Source organism: Pyrus communis, chromosome 17 (assembly GCF_963583255.1).
Source record: "Pyrus communis chromosome 17, drPyrComm1.1, whole genome shotgun sequence".
Lineage (NCBI taxonomy): Eukaryota > Viridiplantae > Streptophyta > Magnoliopsida > Rosales > Rosaceae > Pyrus > Pyrus communis.
The window spans coordinates 17,277,284-17,299,515 of NC_084819.1; the positions used below are offsets into that span (position 1 = coordinate 17,277,284).

Genomic DNA, 22,232 nt, shown 5'->3' on the forward strand with positions numbered 1-22,232 from the left:
TCAAGTATTAAATCTCTTGAGGGTTTAAGGTTTAGGACGAACAAAAATTGCAAACCTTAACTTTTAAATGTGATAAAAAAATATAAAAAATAGAATTTCTTTTTTTAATAATTGAATTACGTGAGTTAACTTGAATTTTTAAATGTGATAAAAAAATGAAAGAAAAAAAACATTCCCCCTTTAAGAAAACGAATTACGTGAGTTAGGTTAATCAACTAAGGCAGCGTGTGCCACTAAGTTCATATCCACTCTCAAGCCCAAGTTCACATCCCCTCGTCGCTCGCAGATTAGAGTAGTTTAGAACATAGATCGACGAAAAAGAATTGCAAACAGGAAAATCTCAAATGGGATTGCAAACATAAAAGGCTATTGTAATTCGTAAACAGATTCAAGTTGTGAGCCAGCACTTGCATAAACTTTTACAAACACCTAAAGTTCCATTAACCCTAAGATTTTATTTTTGCTACAAAAAAAAAAAAAAAAACACTAGGCACCCAAGTTTTAGTTCAAAATTATGAACAAAAATGACAGAAAGCCACACAAAAAACAAGAACACCAAATCCTCATTTGAAAGTCGACTGATTGCTCTGCTCATCCTCACTCTCGACCACCACCAATTTCTCCTTCTCCTCCGCCGATCCCACCTCCACTTCAACCGGTTTCTCCGCAACGCTCTGTGACCCCGTCAACCTCGCCAGCACAACAAACGACATCCCGCCCAGCACATTGTTCAGGCACCTCAGAACCACCACGGACGACTTGAACGCCAGTGGCGGAAGCCCCTTCTCAAGCAAAAACTCCGCCCCGTTCAGCGTCTGGTACCTCAAATTGCTGCTCAAACCCATGTGAGCCGCCCAAGTGAGCGCATTCAGCAGCGTAGGCGGCGCCTTATTCGGGGTCTCGAAATTCGGATCCATCTTCTTCCTCAATTTGATCAGCCCATTCGACAATGCGGTTCCAGCAAGCCCCGCCACGAATCCAACGGCAGCAAAGACTGTGCCCTTGTACACGAAAGTCCCCAATCGATTCATCAAGCCATAGGAACCCGGTTCGAACATGTGGCTGGCCGGGCAGCTGGCGAAGATCGACGGAAGAGTGGCGGCGGAGGCGGACAGAGTGGGGGCCAACAAATACATGAGCGTAAAATTGAGGATGCAGCCGACGACAAGCGTCGAGAAGACGAAGTCGAGCTCGTTGAGGCCGAAATTGGGGCGGGAAGCCATGTCGCCGAGGACGCAGGAGCTGACGCCGACCACCTCCTCCATCAGAACCTTGAAGGGGAACTGCGGATCGGCGGCGACACGGGATCTCCACCCGTTGAGAAACATACCCAGAATTCCGAATCCCGAAACCGACGACGAGGAAGACGACGAGTCGTCGGAATTCCCATCTCCGCCTCGGCTCCATCCGCCGCTATTTCCTCCCGCTCCCGCGCCGCCACCGCCATTTCCGCCGGAAAACGAATGCTCTGGCGTTTGGACCCAGATGGGTTTTGGGACGAAAGAGAGAGGGCGATTCTGGGTCTTGGAGTAGGGGAAGGAGATCGAAGAATTAGGGTTGGCGGAGAATCTGCGGTTGTCGGAAGGGTTGTAGTGGTGTCTGCCGACTGTAGAGCAGCGAAGCTGAGCGGCGGCGGCCATGTTGATCTGAATCTAAATCTCAACCTCGTGAGTGATCAGTGATGCAATGAGAAACTTAAACCTAACGGTGGAAAGTTTGGAAAAAACCCCAAGACCAAGAGGAAAATTACAAAAAGGAATACCGAGGCCGGCCCCTTCCCTGTCCTCCGAAATCTCAAAACCCTAACAAATGACACACAGACGCAGGAGAGAGAGACGGACAGAGAGACAGAGGGAGTATTTAGTGTTTTACTGCGACGCGCGCGTGTGAATTTCCATTTCCCGACGTACTTGGGACGGTGACACGTGTTATGGTTGAACTTGGACGCAATTGCGGAATCTGGTAATTGGTATTTGGGGCCCGGAATCGGTTAGCGGATCTTTTGGCTCGGCTGGTGAAGGGGCTTTTTGGTAATTAGAGGGGTGCCTGGTCCTGGTTCGTGCCCACTGTCCGGCCGGTCGGGCTGTGAATACGATCAGTCCCATTTTCTCGCACTGCCTTTATAACGTGGTATGCATTTTTAGCTCAAGTGGATTGTCTTGCAAGTTGATATATAGTACATGGGAAAATAATTTTTTACTGAGATGGAAAGTTGTAAACAATATACATTGAACGGGACTAACGTCGGATGAATCAAATGAGACTAAAATAAAGATGATCTCGTATTTCTATGAGAGTTGCTAGACTATAATGACAATGTTGGGTTACTATACTGAAGATTTAATCTTGCTATAAAGTATCGTAGTTTAGTGGCTAGGATTAAATTGGGATATGACCATGAAATTTTTCTTTTTGGGACTTAAGAGAATAAATTTTCTTTGGTTTGAAGCCATATAATGAAAGAACTAGGGATAAGGTCCATAGCATTTTCTAGTTTTTTTTTTTTTTTTTTTTAGTACAACGATATTGCAAAATCTGGTAATCGGTATTTGGGGCCCAGAATCGGTTGGCGGATCTTTTGGCTTGGCTAGTGATGTGGCATTTTGGTAATTAGAGGGTGCCTGGTCCTGGTTCGTGCCCCACTATCTGGCGGGTTGGGTTATGGATACGATCAGTCCCACTTTCTAGCATTGCCTTTATAACGTGGTATGCATTTTTAGCTCAAGTGGATTGTCTTGCAAGTTGATATATCGTACGTGGGAAAAGAACTTTTTATTGAGATGGAAAGTTGGAAACAATATATATTGGGCGGGACTAACATCAGATTAAGATCAAATGAGACTAAAATAAAGAGGATCTCGTATTTTCATGAGAGTTGCTAGACTATAATGACAATATTAGGTTACTACACTGAAGATTTAATCTCGCTATAAGGTATCGCAGTTAAGTGACTAGGATTAAATTGGGATATGACCACGAAATTTTTCTCCGTGGGACTTAGAGAATAAATTTTTTCTTTGGTTTGAAGCGATATAATGAAAGAACTATGGATAAGGTCCATAGCATTTTCTATTCATTTTATTTTTTTGAGTACAACAATATATTTACAATAAAAGGAGAGGAGTTCAGCTAAGCCAAACAATGATAGCCTAATTTGGTATCGAATTCGCTCACCTACGAAATTCGAACCTAAAACCTCTCACTTACAAAAGAGAAGAAATACCACAAGAATCGTAGTACTGAATAACTCTTGTCAATTTAGTTATGATGAAATTTTGGATTGTTAGGTCTACAGGCCAGCTCGAGGGTCTCGGGACTCCAACGAAACCACAACCGTGGAGTACAAGAATTGAGCAACCGACCAAAAACTAAAATTAATTAGCAAACAAGTTTTCAATTTTTAATCCTAAAATAAAAACAGACGAACTGGGCATTGAGAAAACATGGATCATTGGACCAGTAACTGCTCCAATTAAGGGAGTGGGCTTTCTCAAATTTTTTCCCATTCACTCTAAATCTAACCTGCATAAAACTAGCTTTAGTCAAAACAATTCTTCAGGTCTATTCATTAGCTAATTCATAAAAAAGGTTTTTTCTAGCAAGAATGATCTTGAGGCCCGCTTAATTCTCACATTGATCCACAACAATGAAAATTGATAAAAATGATCTCTAAGTCTATCCACCGTAAATCATTTTGATCATTCCGTAAAAAATCTATCAATACTCTTGTTAAGTGAAAGGGTCAATTTTACAAAAATACCCTTGAAAAGTCAGCATAAGATAGTTCACTCGACAATTTAATGAGAATATTAACAAATTTTCCACAAAATGATTTACTATAAACAAACTCAAGAACTTTCTATTGATTTTCATTGTCAAAAACCAAAGTGAGAAGTTTGATCAATCCCATAAACCATTTTGGATAAAGTAAATTGTAACAACAGTCTCTTAACTTTAACTCAATTTGAATAATGATCCTTCAACTAAAAATTTATTATCATTGGTTTCTCAACTCATCAAAATGTGCAACTATGATCATTCAACTAAAAATCCATTACCATTGGTCCCTCAACTTTAATCCAACTGGAGAATTGATCCCTCAACTTTAATCCAATTGGAGCAGTGATCCTTCAAATTTAACCTAATTGGAATAATAGTTCTTCCAACGCAACTCATCTTGATAAAATTCTGACGAAGTTGAAAAAAATAACCATATCCATCATTTTTATGTCTTTTTTTTTTTTTTTTTGTCAAAACAATTTTTGATGAATTGAAGGACCCTAATTGTGACAATGGTCTTTCCAACATGACTTATTTTGACAAAATTCTAACTAAGTTGACGAAAATAACATTACACATTTTGATGAGTTGAAGGACCAATGGTAATGAATTTTTAATTCAAAAACCATTGCTCCAATTGGATTAAGGTTAATGGACCATTGCTACAATTTACTCTTTTGGATAAAAGAACCTCAAAAAATAGTAATATGAACAGTCTCTAAAACATGCTCTAAGAACTATATTAGGCGGACCATAATTGATTACAAGACGTATTAATTTGCATCAATCAATAGGGAAATGTTGTACTTTTACAACGTTAAGCATACGACTAACTGTAAACTCTTACACCCTAGCTTCATAGCGAATACGGTCGGATTTATCTAACTAGACAACAAAATAACAAATAGTATACAGAAAAACTGAACCAATAATCCTCCCACTTGGTCTACCATGTGGGTGGTTCTTTTGGAATCATTAAGCAAATAGCATAGTTAGAATCCAGCAATGGCCCTACCAGAAATATACTAATCATACTAATCAAGTCATGAAGCGCTTAATTAATCCGCTTTCGCTTGCTTTACGACTAAGCCAACCGTAGTCTTGTATCAATTCAACAACATGTGCATTGTCTTCAAATGACACAATTTAATTAATAAGGATCCACATTGTAAAGAATCCAGACACTCCTGTTTATATGCTTATGAAAACGGCATTCGACATACGCTACGAAAGCTAAACACGACGGACCCATCGTCTTAATTAAGCTCTAATGATTGAACAATTAATTAACATATATTTTCACACTTACCTCAGAAGTAACTAACACAAGAATAAATCCAATGAATGCATTAGGTTTACACAGAAAACTGACCTCACCAAACCTACTCAAGAGCCAACCATATAAATTCCATCTCTTTTCGGTTTTTTTCTGAGAATTTTCTGTTTCGGGTCTCTGTCTGTCTGTTGTTCCAAAAAGAAAGATAAACAAAGCAAACAAAAACCAACAGAAAAGCTCACCAGCAAGAACTGTTAGACAATTTTCTTGTAGCTGTGCCGATGGAAATCTGTATTGCAAGGCTTTCTCGGCCATGGAGTTACTAAGGTGGAGGAGCAAACATTAGAACAGGAGTAATATGAGCAATCATCGACCGGTTTTTGCACGCTTCATTCCGCTTGAATTGAAAGGAGATACACTACCACTTGGTCCGGGACTTTCTTCTCTGAAATTTGAGTTTAGCAAAGCCAACTCACGCAACTGCTGCCTCTTAATGAAATCTTGTGACTCATCCTGCAAGTGAAAGGTTTATATCCAGAAAGAAAGAAATAAAGAGCTAATGTCAAAATTAGGAAAAAGGTGTTTTGTAGTTAAAATAAATATAGAATTGTCAGTGTTAGCATCTATGAACAAGTTCCGGTGCAGTGAATGAGAGAATCCAGCTTCGTTCAGCTACTTTTGTAGTCTTCCGATCAAGCAGGAATATGACTCCCATGCATTAAAAGTAGGTGTTCTAATATTATCATATTTCCTCTCTAGATACAAGTACATTTGCATCGAAGAAAACATTACAGGGCAGAAATGTAAGGAGGATTAGCCATTCTTGATGTTTTACATAAATATCCAGCAAGATAATCAAAAGATTGGAGATAATTACCACAGGCTTTAGCAATTCTTCTATAATTTCTTGCGCCTGTCTCAGCCTTAAGTCAACCACACTGGCAGGTAAATCGGCTTCAATTAAGATGTGGAGTGGTTCGTTCAGGTGCTCATAGCCTGGTCTTCCCCGGAGCTTCTCCTCCTTGAAACCGAAAATTGAAATGATTAAGCTTGTAAACCAGAACCAATAACTTAAACATACAAAAGATGGAAAATGTTCTACATTCCAAAGTCAGATCTGGTTGATGGCAATTCACTAGTATTTAGACTAGAAAAGAATGAACAAATATGTTATACCTTGTCAGGATCCTTAATAGATCCTTTGCCCCTAATGTAAACACGACAACCTGTCGTAGCTTCAACTCGTTTCAGAGAATTACCTCTCGGTCCAAGAAGTCGCCCAACAAAATTGAACTGACATCCATCGTGCACCAAAACGTTCAGTTATTTATTACATGGCAACCAATCAAACCGTCAATAATGCTAACAGTATGCAAAAGACTTACATTGGGGTAAGTATCTACAGGGATTTCCAAACGTAAAATCCTCTTCACAGTGAAGGAACTAGGGCTCGCAGGCGCACCTTGCCAGTCCATCGTCATCCCATGCGGTCCACCTAATCTCTGTTATACAATGAAGGATCTTGCCATCTTAGATATTTAACATGCGTAATACAAACCACAGGTAAAAAGATAGGGATGGATGACTGAAAGTAAAATGAGAAAAAGTATGAAACTCTGGCAGAATCAGAAATAGGAGTACATATATGTTTAACAAGAAAAAAGATACAAAGGATTATCGTTCACACTTTAGGTAGTAACTAACTGCAACTTCTAGATTCAAAACCAAAAGCATACTACAGGATATAAGCATGGTTTATCTTGCCCATATTGCCGGTCATAAAGTCACATCCCAAGACAATCATGTTATTTCTTTATCTTTCTCACCTTACATTCATACTTCTTAGAAGCTTCAAAATCAATTGTTAGGTATGCATACTTCTTAGGATCCGCAATTTTTATGAATTAATTTTAGGTGAAAGGGACGTTCTACGAGTCCAAATGTTTATCAAAATAAGAAAAATCTGTAATTCCAACGCTTTCAGTTCGCGCTCATGCTTAAGAACAGCTCTCTGAAATTTCACATATAGAATTTTTATGGACTAGAACCCAATTTCACATTGAAGTTGGGGGCCAACTCAGCTCGTGATGAAAAACGGAGTCAGTACAAGATAACACAAAGCAGATGGGTCCCCAAGGAAACGTTTTAAAATGTGGTGTTCTAACTATTCCCAGATCCGTACAAAGACAGCATATCAGTTGAGGACCAATCTCTAAGGGGACCAATCTCTAAGGGATTCTTGCACAATAGATTGGCAGCATCATTTAATTGCTGTGGTCCCAACAATTTTTTGTATAACCTTTCAGTAATAAGCCCTCAGTGCAAGGAAAGTTCCCAAAGACACAAGTAAAGGAAGACACAAGGCATCATCACATGAGAGGTGGGTCGTTATGTACTGGATGAAGCATGAGGAAAGGGTATAAAATCACAGCAACCCGAGGGGTATAAAAGGTAGGATGTCCAAATAAAAATAAAAATAAACAATCACCTCTTGAGGAAGTCCATTCCAGCCACCCATTCCTGTCCCAGTAACATTTGATATAAGGTTTGAAGAAGCCATTGGACTAGGGCTTCTATGTCGCATTCTGTCAAAGTCGCCAAAACCTTGGTTGGACATCATTCCAGAAACCCGTAAGATCTCTGCACACAAAGAAGAATGTCACATGAGAAACTGCCCACACTATTAGAAAGGCCATACTGGAGAGGATGTTGTTCCAAGGTCAAGAAATAAGAAACTAAAGTGAACCGTGCAAAAAGGCCATTTTATCCATCTTAAAGAGAAAACGGAAAGAAACCGTGACAGCATAACCTAGACCTAGTCTTTGTAATGTAACACACACCACACCTTGATTGTGGATACCTCATAAGACTAAGATGTGCAATCATGAATAATTCATGGGGATGACTACTTTCTTGCACTTGCAACTTCAGATACTCCAATCGTCAACAAATTACCCAAGCAAAGAGTACGTTATCACTGTAAATTGTAAATCTACTCATGAAACAAAGCCAATCCACCCCTAGCCAACTCTTCTTCTAAAATAGCCATCAAAATTAACATTCCTAACGCTTTCATAATCTGCATATCTCAAAATATATTACTTTTAAATTCCCCTTCCATTTTTTATTTTTAACTAGTCACCAACATACACTGTTATTGGCAGTTCAAACGAATTGAAGTATACACTCCACACTTCAATGCACTCAAATACACAATTGGGCAATGCCTAAAGACCTTTAGATGGGTCCTCACATTGTTATCATATGCTTGCTTGATGCAAGCACACTGATGAGTCCAGAAAATGGATGCACAATTTTAGAGTGGTTAGTAGTACTCTATCCAACTGTCATCAAATCTTATGAATCATCGAAAATGACTCAATTATACGCAACCCATCGAGCCTAATTTCAACACAAACTCTAACTTCCCCATTGGAAAACCACTAATAACACATGAGCCCACAATTAAGAGTTAGAATGCGAAGAAAACAAGGACTGCAGACACAATTCCACAACGAAATGCAGAAACCAATGCAGGATCAGTTAAAAAACAGCTATTTTCGACTGAGGAAACTAGCAGCCAAAAGTGTCATCCAGTAAAAAACAATCAGACCGATCTGTCCGGTAAAGCAAGCACATTTCACAGGGGCAAAAACAAACTAAAAGGGCACAAACCCAATACGCCCCACAAAAATCTAGATCCAAAACACTAAGATTTGTAGGCAAAACCTTGATTCAAGAGGCGGCTGCATATCGGAAGAACTTGCATGAACGGTCCAAGCTTTTGATGCTCTGCCAACAACTCCGACAAGTACTGACTGCAAAAACAGACAGATCAAAGCAAAACTTTCAAAAATTAAATTACAAAAAACTTCATTGGCAAGACTAACTTTTTCTTCTGGGAGTTGAATTTTTAAGATTTAGAGAGGTGGGTTTTTCTAGAAGAAGGGAAGAACAAACCTGTCAACATCCGGGGTGCTTCTAATCTGAGGAGAAGCAGCTCTGGCAGGTGAGAAGTTGGGATTATACAAGCCTGACATGGCTTTTTCTCAAAGAAATTGAAAGAAATGGAAAAAGGGTTTTAGTTGGTGGTGCTGGTGTTGCAGAAGAAAAAGGAGAGACAAAGAGCCATCAAGCAAAAGGAGGGTTTGTTAATAGGAGAATAAAACGAAAAGGAAATTATATAAATAAATAAAAGGATGGAAAATAAAAAGAAAAGGGTCAGAGACAGCTCTCTCTCTGTGAATTTTGCAGAAAGGAAAGGAGAAAATCTTTAATTATTTTGTCTACGCAGAAAAAGGAAGTTCAATTAAATAAAATGGAAGAAAAAAAATAGATGAAGAGTTTTGAGGCAATGAGAAACTGATGAGTGAGTTCAAACATAAAAATAAAAAAAATAAAAAATAAAAAAGGAAAAAATAAAAAGGGATCTATATTTTGGTTTTTAAGGTGGTAAAGATTCACAGGAGACTTTTCATCTCACGGTGGCCCATGAACTCAGAAAGACAGTTTAGAGAGAGAAAGACAGAGACTTGTGTGTGAGAGAGAGAGAGAGAGAGAGAGAGAGGAGAGAGAGAGAGGCATTTTTTACTGCTAGTTGAAGTTTCTGTGGAAAATCCATGTTTATATGTAACGAGGAGGAAGACCAATGGAAACGAGGGACACGTGTCGGCCATGCAGATAATCAAGCTGTGTAGAACTTCAACGGAGAGGTCCCAGGGAAGCAAATAGCCCCGATGGACAATGACAACAATAATGCTGCCAACGCAAGCATAGCTGGTTCAACTACGTCGTTTTGGTTTGTCCTTTCGGTTTTTCTACACTTTACCATGTTTTGTGGGAGTGTTTGACTGCTTTTATGACTGATCTTACTGCTTCCTACTTTGTTTGAAACGTCTGTTAACGTGTACTTGGAATATTTGTCACGTGATTAACAATAGTAATTTTTTAAACACGCCGGAAAATCTCTTGAAGTTTCAACTCTCTTAAGAAAAATAATTTCAATCAAAACGAATGACATTTCAAACAGATATGACAAGAAAGGAAATAAAGGATTTTCAACCGATAGAAATAACATTGATTTACTCGGAGACTTTCCTACCCTTCTTGCCCTTCAAGTAATTTAAAACGTGTTTGCTTTTGAAAAAATGGAGGCAATCATTATCCAATACAAAGCCGATGTTTCTTCTCACTTTTGCCCCTTCATTTTTCCTGTTTAGGTTTCTTACCAAGTGAAATATTGATTCGTTATCCTTCCTCATATGATACATATTTAGCTTCTATAACTAAATTGTTATCTCAATTTTACGTTGTGAAATCAGTCTCTTAATATCATGAATCTCATTAAAGAGTCACAAAAAATGAGTTTCAATGTATTTCCCTTTCGATGAGATTTTAACTGTAAACGGTCACACACACGTTAACAACTCCCAAAGCATTTCCTATAGAAAGAAATTTTATTAACATGCACGTGAATAATTGTCAAAAGAAAATCTCTCTTCATATGTGATTTCATCGACTCTTTTCAATTATCGATTACAAATTGTTGTAGATTAAAATAACAGCTCTTTACTAAACAACCACAATTTTTTTCCCCACTCACGCATTTGTCTAGCCTTCACCCCAATGCTCAAATTTGTCGGAAAATGATTTACATACACTATTTTTTTTCTCCTTTTACACACTCATATGTTTATTTCTACCATTTTATTTTCCTGTTATTCAATCAATATAAAGCCTAAAATTAAACATAATGTACTTAAAGAATAAAAAGTGTATAAAAATCATTTTCCTATTTTCTGTTTAAACTTGTTTTTTCTATTTCTTTATTTTTCATTCATCGTTCTCTACCCACATCATGATACTTCTCGCTCCACCAAACATAGTCAGTTTTAATTAACAATTAAAAAAAATAGCATCGCCCTGTAGGCATGTTGATAGGATTAAAGTGGTAATTTCCTTAATTTTTAATTAGCGACCTAGAAGACAAAAATTATACAATTTTTTTTTTAGATGAAAAGAGTGTGAAAAGCAGTTTTAATATGTCCAACGGCCAAATTTATGCACAGTAATATTGCTACAACCGTATTTAACACTTTTGATGATTGGTGGGGAAGCAAAAAGGATAATATAAAATGGAGGTGGAGGTGAGGGTTAAAAGTGATGGTGGTGGAGTGGTGGTACCTACAGCTACAGCCTGCAGAGGTTACTGCTAATATTGTTGTGGTGGTGGTTGTTGGACTTGTTGCAGGAAAGAAGAAACATGCGGCTGTATTCAACAGCTTATTAGTGATATGATGGCGATAAGTATAAGGCTTAAACCCACCTCCCGCTCACACATGCATGCTGGTTGGGTTTGACAGGACTTCTAGGAAACCTTGAAGGAAAAAGATTTTCATTTTTTTTTTTTGGACGAGACTTGCTGCTGAAGATTCAACAGCATCTCTTGTTGTCAACAAATCACTGCTGAACACATGTTTAAGTTGTGAATTTATGTCCAGTCCTGATTAGTTGGCAGCTGGAGCTGCTTCCGAATCTTTCAGCAGCCAAGTCTTTTCATTTTTTTTTTTTTAATAAAAATGAGAATTAGTTGTAGGATTCATATCATATTGAATTTTAATGATCCGAACAGTCCATTTTTTAAGTTGTACCTCATAAATCTTCCTTGCAAAATATTAGTCAAATCGAAAATGTTTAAGACATTTAATTGGGTTCAAATAAATAAACGAATACTTTGTTATATAATAAATAATAAAATTTGATCTTGACAATTACATAGGTAAATAATTTCGGATTGAATTGAATTTTTGCAAAGATAATCATGAATTGAGACTTACAAAATAAATAATTCGGATCGTTAAAGTTTGATATGAAATAAGCTACACACCTAATCCTCATTTTACGAAAAAAATAAAGACTCTTTTGCGTAAACGACCTGCATATGTATATTTGTGTGTCTCAATGTACTTGGACTTTGGAAGTATACAAATATTAAATAATCAATCTGGTTTTTATGATGATTTGATTAGTGTGTGGTGTCGTCACTTCTTCGTTTGACGTTTACCTTTCAATTATGTCACATAAAATTTTATTAGTTTTTGAAAAATAAAAACTGTTGGTAACCTGGTTCTTGACGTGACTCAATTTGTTGTTTTTGAGCAGCAGTACTCTGGTTGTGGAAGTTGTTTCAGATTCTCTTCTATGTCATTAGGGTTGGCTCGTAGGTAGTTAGATTGAAGTAATTTGTATTTGATGCTCACTGTTTTTCGTACAAGTGATGTTAACAACATTCTCATTTAAATCTTCTCGACACTTATTCTTATCAGTTAAACAATATTAGAATTTTAGATAGCATACTCTTGAAAGATTAATTCTATGAAAATCAACCAAATTCAAAACTGTGTACTTACCGTGCGCAACAATGAAAAATATGAAAAATCGAAAATGTCTAACTGAAAAAGTCAGTAACACCTCCTCTTCAAGTACCCTGTTTGGCAGATTGGATAAATGATCGGATAGGATTAGTTATACGGACTCGGGTGTTTGGCGTTCACTCGTACTAAATAAGCGTCGGATTAATTTAACTGGTTGGATAGGATAACACGATATACACCCGCTTAATCAAATCAACCAAAACGTCCGGATTATTTAGTCGGGGAAGAAGAATATGGGAGAGAAAGGGAGGGAGTTTGGGGGGTGTGGCGGAGAGAGCTGGAGAACAATTATTTGGGATTCTTCTGCAGTCGGGGAAGAAGAAGGGAGAGAGAGGGAGGGTGTTTGGGGGGTGCGGAGAGATCTGGGAACAAAAAAATGATTTCACTTTTAAATTTTTTTTTTTTTTAAGTTTGATTCCTCCTATCTAGTATAATACCAAACACAATATAAATAATACGGTCACTAGTCCAATACTGCACCAAACACCTGACTAATTTAGTCAGTACTATCCGGTGGCTATTTATCTTATCCGACAGAAATAGTCAGTACAGTCCGAGCTGCCAAACGAGGCCTATATCTTCTTTCATATCCATGTTATGGTTAACCAAAATTTTCTCAAAGAAGAAAAGAAAAATGCAAAAGAATTTGTATAAATGTGAAGATTTTAAGCTACTGCCTTGCTTTCCTACTTGACAAGGTGTTGAATTTTTAGCAGGCACTAAACATTACAACCTGAGCTCGTTTTTGTGTTTGATTATTTTAAGTTCTGCATTTATAGGATCATGAACCCTAGATTGATCATCATGAACTCTAGATCGATATTGATCACTGTCTCTGCCACTAAGGCTAACATATAGAATATAATATGAAATTAAAAGGGGGAAAAAATTGCAAATACGAATAAATATCTGTAAATGTTGTCAAACTCATAGTGGGGCTGGAAAGCTCCATAAAAAATGATCGTGATGCTGATGCAGGCCAAGATTTTGACCAGTCTTTGCATCCAACTCACCTCAAAAGGAAGAAAAAATGTATAACCTATTTTATATGGATGCTAAGATAACATAATCTCCTAATATATATGCATCGGCGTATATTACACATTGAGATTTATCGGTATTAGATCATTAGTTTTAAGATTATTGACTGCACATCGAACTTTTCAATTACTTTGTGCATGTTGCTAACTAAATATGGTAAGAAGAATTTACAAAAGAAAGAAGATAAAAGGTTAAAAAAGGATTGCCTTCTTATGTCTTTCAGCATATGGTTTAGGGTCTATCATTCTAAACAATCAAGTATTTTGAAGCATTATCATAAAAGGAAAAAATACAAGCTATGTACAAGAACTTATCATTGTTACGCCATTGCGTTAGTAACAGACATGATTTCAGTGATTGCTGTCGTAGCTCGTCAGTTTTCTATTCACACTAAACTCACTTACATATGAGTTGTGTGCGTCATCAGTTGTCTTATATTCAAGTTACGCGCATCATGCAACACACTATAAAACACAAGCACATCTCAAACTATAAGACTCATGCACGCTCTGTCATAAATAACCAATTATGTCAAAAGACTTTTCCGAGTTTTACATTACTCGTAATTAATATAGTTAACGTTTAATTATTACTTAGATGTAACTCTCTTAACATAAACTATAATTGGTCACTTTTATACTTACACACACTAACCAAATTTAGCTCGAAACTTGTAGAACCAAACTTGCTTGTCACTTGAAGAACTCACTTAAAATTGGGAAGATGAGAAGAAAACAGGATCCGACATCCGGAAAGTACAATCTGGCCCACTGGACCAATAAACGTTTTCAAACTGGGCTCACTAGTAATTTTACCCAACCACCCACCCACCGTCAAAATGTGTTGCAATTTAGCACCTATACAAAGTGGTTTTTTAGCCGAAATAGTATTTGAGGTTGGCATACCTCTGTACTTTACTTTTTGAAATTTGAAATAAATATAATTAGTCATTAAATTTGTTTACTATCAATCATTTTGGTTCTTTTGTAAAAAATCTCCATTTAATATGTATAAAAGGACAAAAATACAATCAATTTTTGTCAAATCATTTCGGCCTATTTTACTAAATGAGAGTACTTTTGTTATTTTGATCATTATTTAACAGAATTTTTCCTGAAAATATCAAAATGATTTATGGTAGGCAAACTCAGGGACTAGTTATGTCGATTTCAAATCTCACATGTTAAAGTAAAGAGTTATGTCAATGTCAAACACCACTTTAACTAAAAAGTCATAAAGTTTTGATGGTTAATTGTAAAAAAATACTTTATTCAGGTGGTAAATTGCACAAAACTAAAACTTTCCATGCTATTTGTGCTATTTTGACAAATAAAAGTAAAAGGAGTCTCCATCTCCGTCTCTCACATATCGACTATCTTTTCTGTTACACAGACTCTGGAGGTAAAGCCGAGGAGAGAGAGAGAGAGAAGACGAGGAAGCTGAAGGCGGAGGAAAGATGTCGCTGGTATGGATGGAAGCACTACTTCCTCTCGGCATCATAGCGGGAATGCTCTGCGTCATGGGGAATGCTCAGTATTACATGCACAAAGCCGCCCACGGCCGGGTTCGTTCCTCTCTCAGATCCATTTCCACCTCCCTCTCTCTCTCTCTCTAGAAATTGTTTGAATTTGTGTGATTCTGATTTCGAAAGTTCAAATTTTTTATGCGATTGTGATTTGGGAAAGTTGAAATCTGTGATGTTTTGGGCAGCCGAAGCACGTCGGGAACGACATGTGGGACGTGGCCATGGAGAGAAGGGACAAGAAGCTCGTGGAGCAGGCGTTTGCTCATATCCAGAAGTAGATTGCCGTTTCCGGTACTCATCTTTTTCAATTTTGGGTTCCGAGTTGGGATCGTTTCTTTTGATTTAGGTTTTTTCATACTTAATTTCTGTCTTTGCTATAGTGATTACTGAGGTTAAAGCTTAAATCCAGCTGCTACTTTGTGAGGGTAAATTATGTTTCTTTCGAACTGAATGTTAATCTACAAATTATGGTGACGTATCTGCATAGATGCAATTGTTTAAGACTGCATAGGCGTAATGGTTTTAGGAAATCATAGGAAATTTTGGTATAAGGATGAGTCAAACTGGAAGTTATAGATGCAATGGTGCATATATTTGTGTTTTGACTAAGGAGGCTTCGAAGAACCTATGACGGGTAGGATTGTGTCATTTGGGATTGAGAAGTTGCGCTACCATATACATGATGCATCCTATCAAGTTGGGTAGATTCATAGGAATTTGACATTAAATGATGGGACTTATGCTTGCTGTTTTAAATTGCAATGGGTTGTAAAAGGGTCAATTTGTACGGGAATCTTGACCCCATCAACAGAGTTGCACGATACATAATGTGATGTTAGATATTCATGTATTGTAGGTGATACAGATGGTGCATTTTCTTTGGTTGGATTTGCGGCCTTGTTAGAACTTAGAGCCCCCTTTTTGTTTCACCGTGTAAAAGAGGGTATGGCTTGGCTATGAAAAATATCCAGTGTTTTGGTGCACCGGCCTTGTGTCGTCCAAGCCAAGTCATTCCACTCCAAGACAGTCCCTCGTAACAAACAAGGCCAGAATGTTCATATGGGGAATATGGGAAACTCGATAAGTGATTCTAACTTTTTATCGTATTTGTCTGCTACTTCTTGCAAAGACTAGCCTTGTTTTTTTTTTTCTTTCCTGCATAGGAACACTAGTCTTTGGTTTAGCTATCTGTTGCATCATAACCTTTGATGATAGTTTGGGATTTTAAACTTTGCTTATAGGATTTGAAACTATGATCATAGGAGTTGATTGATATATGCTTTCAATACAGTGAATTTGAAAAAGTAATGCAATTAGGAAGCTTCAACGATGGTTGCTTTCAGGTTTTTGTATATATCCCTGTTGATGTGAGGGCTGCAAGAACCATGACATAATTTTATTTTCGGAAGTTTGACAAAGTTTTACCTCCCACGAAACACAAGTCTAACAGTAGCAGGTCTTGTGGGAATAGTTTTTAGTACTCCACTAATTTATAGTTACTAGCTTGTGGATGGTCTTTAGAGGAACAAGCATTGTGATTTCACGATGCAAGAGCCCAGCTTTAAAGAAACTAAGAGACGTTTAAAGGGATACATGCAATGCATGTACTAATGTCCTCTCTTGAGGGATAGTTTCAACCTTTCAGGAACCCTTTTATTTAGAGGCTTTGGCAACTTTCATGTGCTAGGAATTGAAACTTGAACCGAACGGGATCCTTTCGTGTTAACTCCAGTGCCTCCATTACTCTGTGTAAGCATGTGTATGATTTACAATATCTCGACTATGAGTCTTATGATACTGTGTGGTTCAAACTGCAGGAACCTTTGTGAATGGAATTTCGAGAAGCAATAAAGTCATGACCCCATTCAGAAAGAGCCTAAGAGCAACTCCAATCACAAGTCTTTTCGTTGTATAAGAACTTGCATAAGCTGTCAGACTGGTAATGGGAAAACTTATGTGCTCGAGCGATTTTATTTGTAGTGTTAACCTTCGGATGTGATTCGGGTATGTCTTTCCCGTCGCACAGTTAGTGCCAGCGATTTTTATCGTCCACACGAATTATTTGCAGTAGGCTAGACCGTATCTACTCCGTAGATATCTATACAATTATACAGTAGAAATATAATGGTGCCGCCGAAGGTAGATTGTTCATTGCTAATTACTCATGGAGGGTAAGAGTTGCTCTTGCATTCAGAGAACATACTATATAGTCTCTTCCGTATTCTAATTTTCTCGGAACAATGACTATCACAATTCACAATTCCAAGTCAATAAAACACGTCATGAATCCCTCTTCGCATGGTGTTTGTTTGGGATTTGCTTCCGTAAGAAGCATTTCTGCGCATGATCACTTTTATCAAATGTGCTTTCACTAGAAGCATGTCAAAAAGCTCTTCTATAATTTATAAGTACTCGTGCCTTTTTATGCCAGACGCAATTAAAATTTGTTAGAAAGCTTCTAGTACGTTTTAAAAATAATGTCAAATAGAAATATGGCCATTAACGAGGGTGCATTTTTTTCACTACTCTACTCATTACTAGTGAATTAGTTTAAATTATATAGGTTTCAACGTTAAAATGCATCTAACTATAATAAATAGGATGACGAGCAAAAATATTACCATCAACGAGTGAGCAATTCATCATATAGTCATCCCTTACATGATATGAAACGAGGTGGAAGAAAATGATTGGTGCTACCTTGTCATGGTGTTTGGAGCTTGATTCCTTGGCACTCACTCTTGCATTTGAGGTGTTGGTGTTGGTGTTCGGTGACATTATTTTTTGTTTATTCCTCTTTTATTATTTATTTATTTCTTTTCAACTTTTTTCAATTGTTATTTTATTTTTAGAGAACTGTTATTAGCACTCTAAAAATCTTATTCTATACTCCTCATAAGTGTATTTTTCTTTCTAATTATAGAAAGTATAGAGTGCCAAATAAGATTTTTAGAATGCTAATAACAATTCTCTATTTTTATTGCTCTCTTATTATTTAAAAGAGCTGATATGATGGAGACAGCAATCTTTCAAATTTAATATTTTTGTTGTTGTGGGCTCGTTGTTTTTGACCTTTTTTGTTGTATTTTCTTATGAGCTATGTTTGTATTTGGACTGCGTTTGAGCTTTATATTTCATGTAATCGTTTTTTTAATTAATAAAAGTGTCTAGTTGAAAAAAATAATAATTTCATCCATCATAGGATCTGAATTATGAAACGAGGAGGTGGAAGGAAAGGATTGGTGCTACTTGTTTTGGAGTTTGGAGCTTGATTCCTTGACACCCACTCTTGCAACTTGAGCTGTTGGTGTTGGGTGCCATTATTCTTTGTTTATTGCTCTCTTATTATTTATTGTTTTTTGAAACTTTTATTTAGTAACACTTTTGTTAATTATTATTTTATTTTTATTAAAACCAGCATTTAAAACAAAAAGAGGAGCCAAAGAATATAGAATTCCAATTAATACATAAAACTTTGGACCTGAAATTCATATAAAAAATAAAAGTAAACTGTATACAACATTATTTAATATTTCTCAGGGAAAAAAAATAAATACAATAGTCTTTTATTTTTGTGTTTATTAAAAAAAAATGGCAGGTGGAGGAGAGCAAAGACAAAGCTACAGCTGACAGCACTCTGAACAAAGAAAATGACAAAACTACAAAAGTATTGGACGGTGCGTTTGGTCGTTAGTCATGGCCGAAAATAATGGATTCCTCAGCCATCTGCAATCTCATAGGATAATCAAAAGTTATAATCTCACAGTAAAAAGGAGCAGAAAACGATTGATTGCAGCTTACCGACATCCCAAACTGATAATGCAATGTCATTTTAAAGCGCAGAAACACATAATATGACGTTATTCATTTGATATGCAACGTGGTTTGACAAGAGTGTGTAGGTAAGACGTACCATCGGAGGGGATCGCAGAACCCGTCACATCTAATGGTTAAAATATTACATCCATATCAAATCCCTAATTGACTGCAAAGTGGAAGCATCATCCAAAAGAATTTGCTCAGATATCAGAAAAGCTACTCTAACTTTTGCTCCAAGTCAAATCCCAATTCACACAGCTCAAAAACTAGTTACCCAAAACTTGCAAGACAGAATCAAGTTCTTACAAATTGCCAACATGTTAAAAAGGAAGGAATGCTAGAAAGATGAGACAGCAGAGGAAACAAGAGGATGTGCAAATGAAACTTATGATTTCTTCTCAATGAAACAACTAAATTCACGACATATAGGAATCACTTTTCGGCTAAATTTCACGGTTTCACACCAACAATGAATCGAAGTAAACTATCAGTGAGTGACAACAGATTTACACAAAAAAAATCCTGGATTACCCACAGTGACACAAAGAATCTACCAAAGAGGAGCAAAGCGTAGAGCGTAGATGGAGGCACCACCATAAAAAGGTGTGACTGGACGAATTTGTGAATGCACGAATTGAACTTTGAATGTTGAATGGTGGTCGGAAAGAACTGGAAGCTTGTACAAAATGGTGGGAGGAATCAAGGAACGTATTCAGTCTCGATGGTCGGTTGCGTTCGTGTAAATGTTGCCGCAGGTGCCTTTGCATCTCCGACTGAGGTCATTTGCAAGGCTTCTCCTACATCTGCTGCCTTCTCCATCCGTTGTAAATTCTTCCTTTCCCTGTACTTTTTCGCCCATAGTACTAAGAACGACAACAATGCCAACAATGCTAATCCACCCACCACAGACCCAACAATTATCCACACTTTTGTATTACTCTTCTTCTTTTGTTTACCACTAGGGATTGAAGGGGTAGGACTTGGAGAGACTGGTGCTGGAGAAGGAGCAGTGGACTCGACCGCTATAGAGAAGTGGCCCTGTTGGACTGTTGAGCATATATTGCCTGATTCCACATTGCTGAAATTGACTGAACCGTCCAAATCAAACGAAACACACTTTGCCATTGTCCCTGCAGGGGCCGGTTTCACATCCTGGAATTCGATCGTTATGGGATCACCAGATGCCCTGATATCCAATTCGGGCAGATTTTTCGCTGATAGGTTGCCAGCATCATAAGCAAGAAGACCGAGTACTGGAGCTAAGTAAGAGTAACCAGGTAACGGGTAATACACCATTGACCAATTGCCCAAGTTTTGGTACACCAAAACAAGCCTCTCCACATACGGATTCTCAGTGACACCCTCGGGGATCTCAAACTCTTTGTACATGTCAAAACCTTTTCTGTACAAGCTACCACTCCTGAGCCTCATTGCTGCAATCTGAATTCCAGTCAAATTCGAGGGAACACTACCATCAAATATAACACCAGTCTTGGGATGAACAAAAGCCCTGTAGGCATAATCTTGCAGAAGCACATCAAGACCGCGTGCTGAGCCTCTTGAGGATTGTGCAGACACATCAGGCAGCCGGGAGAAACATATCACAAAATACAGCATCGCGAGACTTCGGAAAAGAAGCCCCATCGATGCTTTGGAACTTCGAAAATCAGCACAATGCCACTCAAATCCAATTTGGTAGAAACCCAATTCCCGGATGACAATATGCACCCAGAAGACTTCCTATTTATAACACTTCGGATCCAAAGAATGATAACTGAAAATGTGCAAAAAATTCTGCAAATTCAAGCTTCAAAACCTCTGGTTTCCGACTTGTAAATCCATTATATCTCCAACTAATAGAAACACCGGATGCTTGATAAAGGAAGAATGATTTGTCAGGCTCAGAGAAGAGAAAGTGTATTTTATAAAGCGACTTTGAAGGTTTCAACCGTTGCAATTCTTCAGATTTTGCTTTTCCCTTTGGAATCCTTGTAAAAGAAGATCTCTCAGAGACTCAAAGGGCTTGGCTTTCGAATCTTTTCAGCTCGAAGAAATTAAAACCCCGATTATTCGCAATAAACCCATTTAATACGAACGAAATAAATCGAAATTGAAAGCGACCCGAGAATCTCTCCCCTCTTTCTTTTTCAGACGGTCAAATTTGAGCAGTGAGATTATCATACTATCATAATTCAGACCAATAAATGGAGAAAGAAAACAGCAGATTCAGTACAAAGATCAAGAACCCAGGTGGAGATTTTAACAGGGCAGCTAAATACCTGATCTTTGCGGCGGAGCTTTTCTGGGTTTGAGCGCAAAGCCCTAAATCTTGACGTATTTGCGTCGGTTTGCGGCGGAGTTTTCTGGGTTTCTCGACAGCTGAGTGTAAAAAGAGCATGCACCTCAAAAACCCACGAGGAAATACAAATCCCTCACAAGAATTCGCAACCAGAAGGCACGTGAGAACCCGACGCTCTTCAAGAATATCGCCATTGAATTCTCTCGCCAAAAAAGATCACAGCAGTAAATGGCTTCCCAACAACCCCGAGACACAATTATGTGGCGAAAGAATCAGAGCTTTAATGGGGTTCTGAAAACGCCTGCATTTTGAAAAAATCCGACAGGAAAACACAGAGAAAGATTCAGCTGCGGTTTCACGGCTGCAGAATCCGATTCGGGGATCGGAGTGAAGAAGGGAGGAAACCGATTCCCGGGTAATCAGTACATTTTGTTTCTTGAGCGGAAAATTTGGGATTAATGGTTGTGGAAGATAAGCTACGGCACCATTAATTTGGAGATTAAAATCACGAAAATATAGAAGAGAATCTAATGGGGAAGAAATATACGAGATAAGCTGCTTGAGATTGGAGATGGCCAGCGAGGAGATGTACTGGTTGGCAGTGAAGCGAAACAGAAAGACAGAGAACTAGTGTGGGAAATTGGAAAAAAAAAAAAAACATAAAAGCAAGAAATTGATAGTTTTTTACTTATTTTTTTAATTAATTAATTTGTAATATGTATTATATATACTAATTATTTTTTATTGTCATTTACAGGTGTGTTTTAACTTTTAACATTAAACCCTACCTAATTCTTCTCTCTTTTGTTTCTATCTTTTTTGGGTTGATACTATTACCCTTTTTGTTTCACTATTTCACAAAATGACTCTTACAAATTCACTTGTGTCACTATAAAAAGAATTTTCCTACCATCGGGGCACCGCTGTGGCAGTTCTTTAATCTAATAAGTACTGTCATGCGTGTTTAACTCTTTTGCATAACGTATTGTTTGTTCGATTAGACGTTTAGTATATAGGGTTTAGGGATATAATGAATAGATATCAGATAATCTGCTTGAG

The 22,232-nt window shown here is 37.6% G+C and overlaps 3 protein-coding genes across 3 annotated transcripts; all 3 read right to left on the reverse strand.

Annotated features, from left to right (window-relative positions):
- Window positions 1–467: 467 nt before the first annotated feature.
- On the reverse strand, window positions 468–1,847 carry LOC137722774 (protein RETICULATA-RELATED 3, chloroplastic-like). The gene has a single exon (XM_068461861.1). The coding sequence runs from the start codon at window positions 1,638–1,640 to the stop codon at window positions 564–566; it is 1,077 nt and encodes a 358-aa protein (XP_068317962.1). The 5' UTR covers window positions 1,641–1,847; the 3' UTR covers window positions 468–563.
- A 3,193-nt stretch (window positions 1,848–5,040) lies between these two features.
- LOC137721892 (KH domain-containing protein At3g08620-like) lies at window positions 5,041–9,315 on the reverse strand. The gene is made up of 7 exons (XM_068460916.1): window positions 9,017–9,315; window positions 8,786–8,874; window positions 7,545–7,696; window positions 6,442–6,558; window positions 6,233–6,349; window positions 5,934–6,077; window positions 5,041–5,569 (listed from the first exon to the last, which is right to left on the reverse strand). Exons 1-7 carry the CDS (start codon window positions 9,094–9,096, stop codon window positions 5,423–5,425), a joined length of 846 nt encoding a protein of 281 aa, XP_068317017.1. The 5' UTR covers window positions 9,097–9,315; the 3' UTR covers window positions 5,041–5,422.
- A 9,816-nt stretch (window positions 9,316–19,131) lies between these two features.
- On the reverse strand, window positions 19,132–21,783 carry LOC137723000 (uncharacterized). Its single transcript, XM_068462152.1, has 2 exons — window positions 21,154–21,783; window positions 19,132–21,056 (listed from the first exon to the last, which is right to left on the reverse strand). The coding sequence occupies exon 2, from the start codon at window positions 20,516–20,518 to the stop codon at window positions 19,574–19,576; it is 945 nt and encodes a 314-aa protein (XP_068318253.1). The 5' UTR covers window positions 20,519–21,056; window positions 21,154–21,783; the 3' UTR covers window positions 19,132–19,573.
- Window positions 21,784–22,232: the final 449 nt, after the last annotated feature.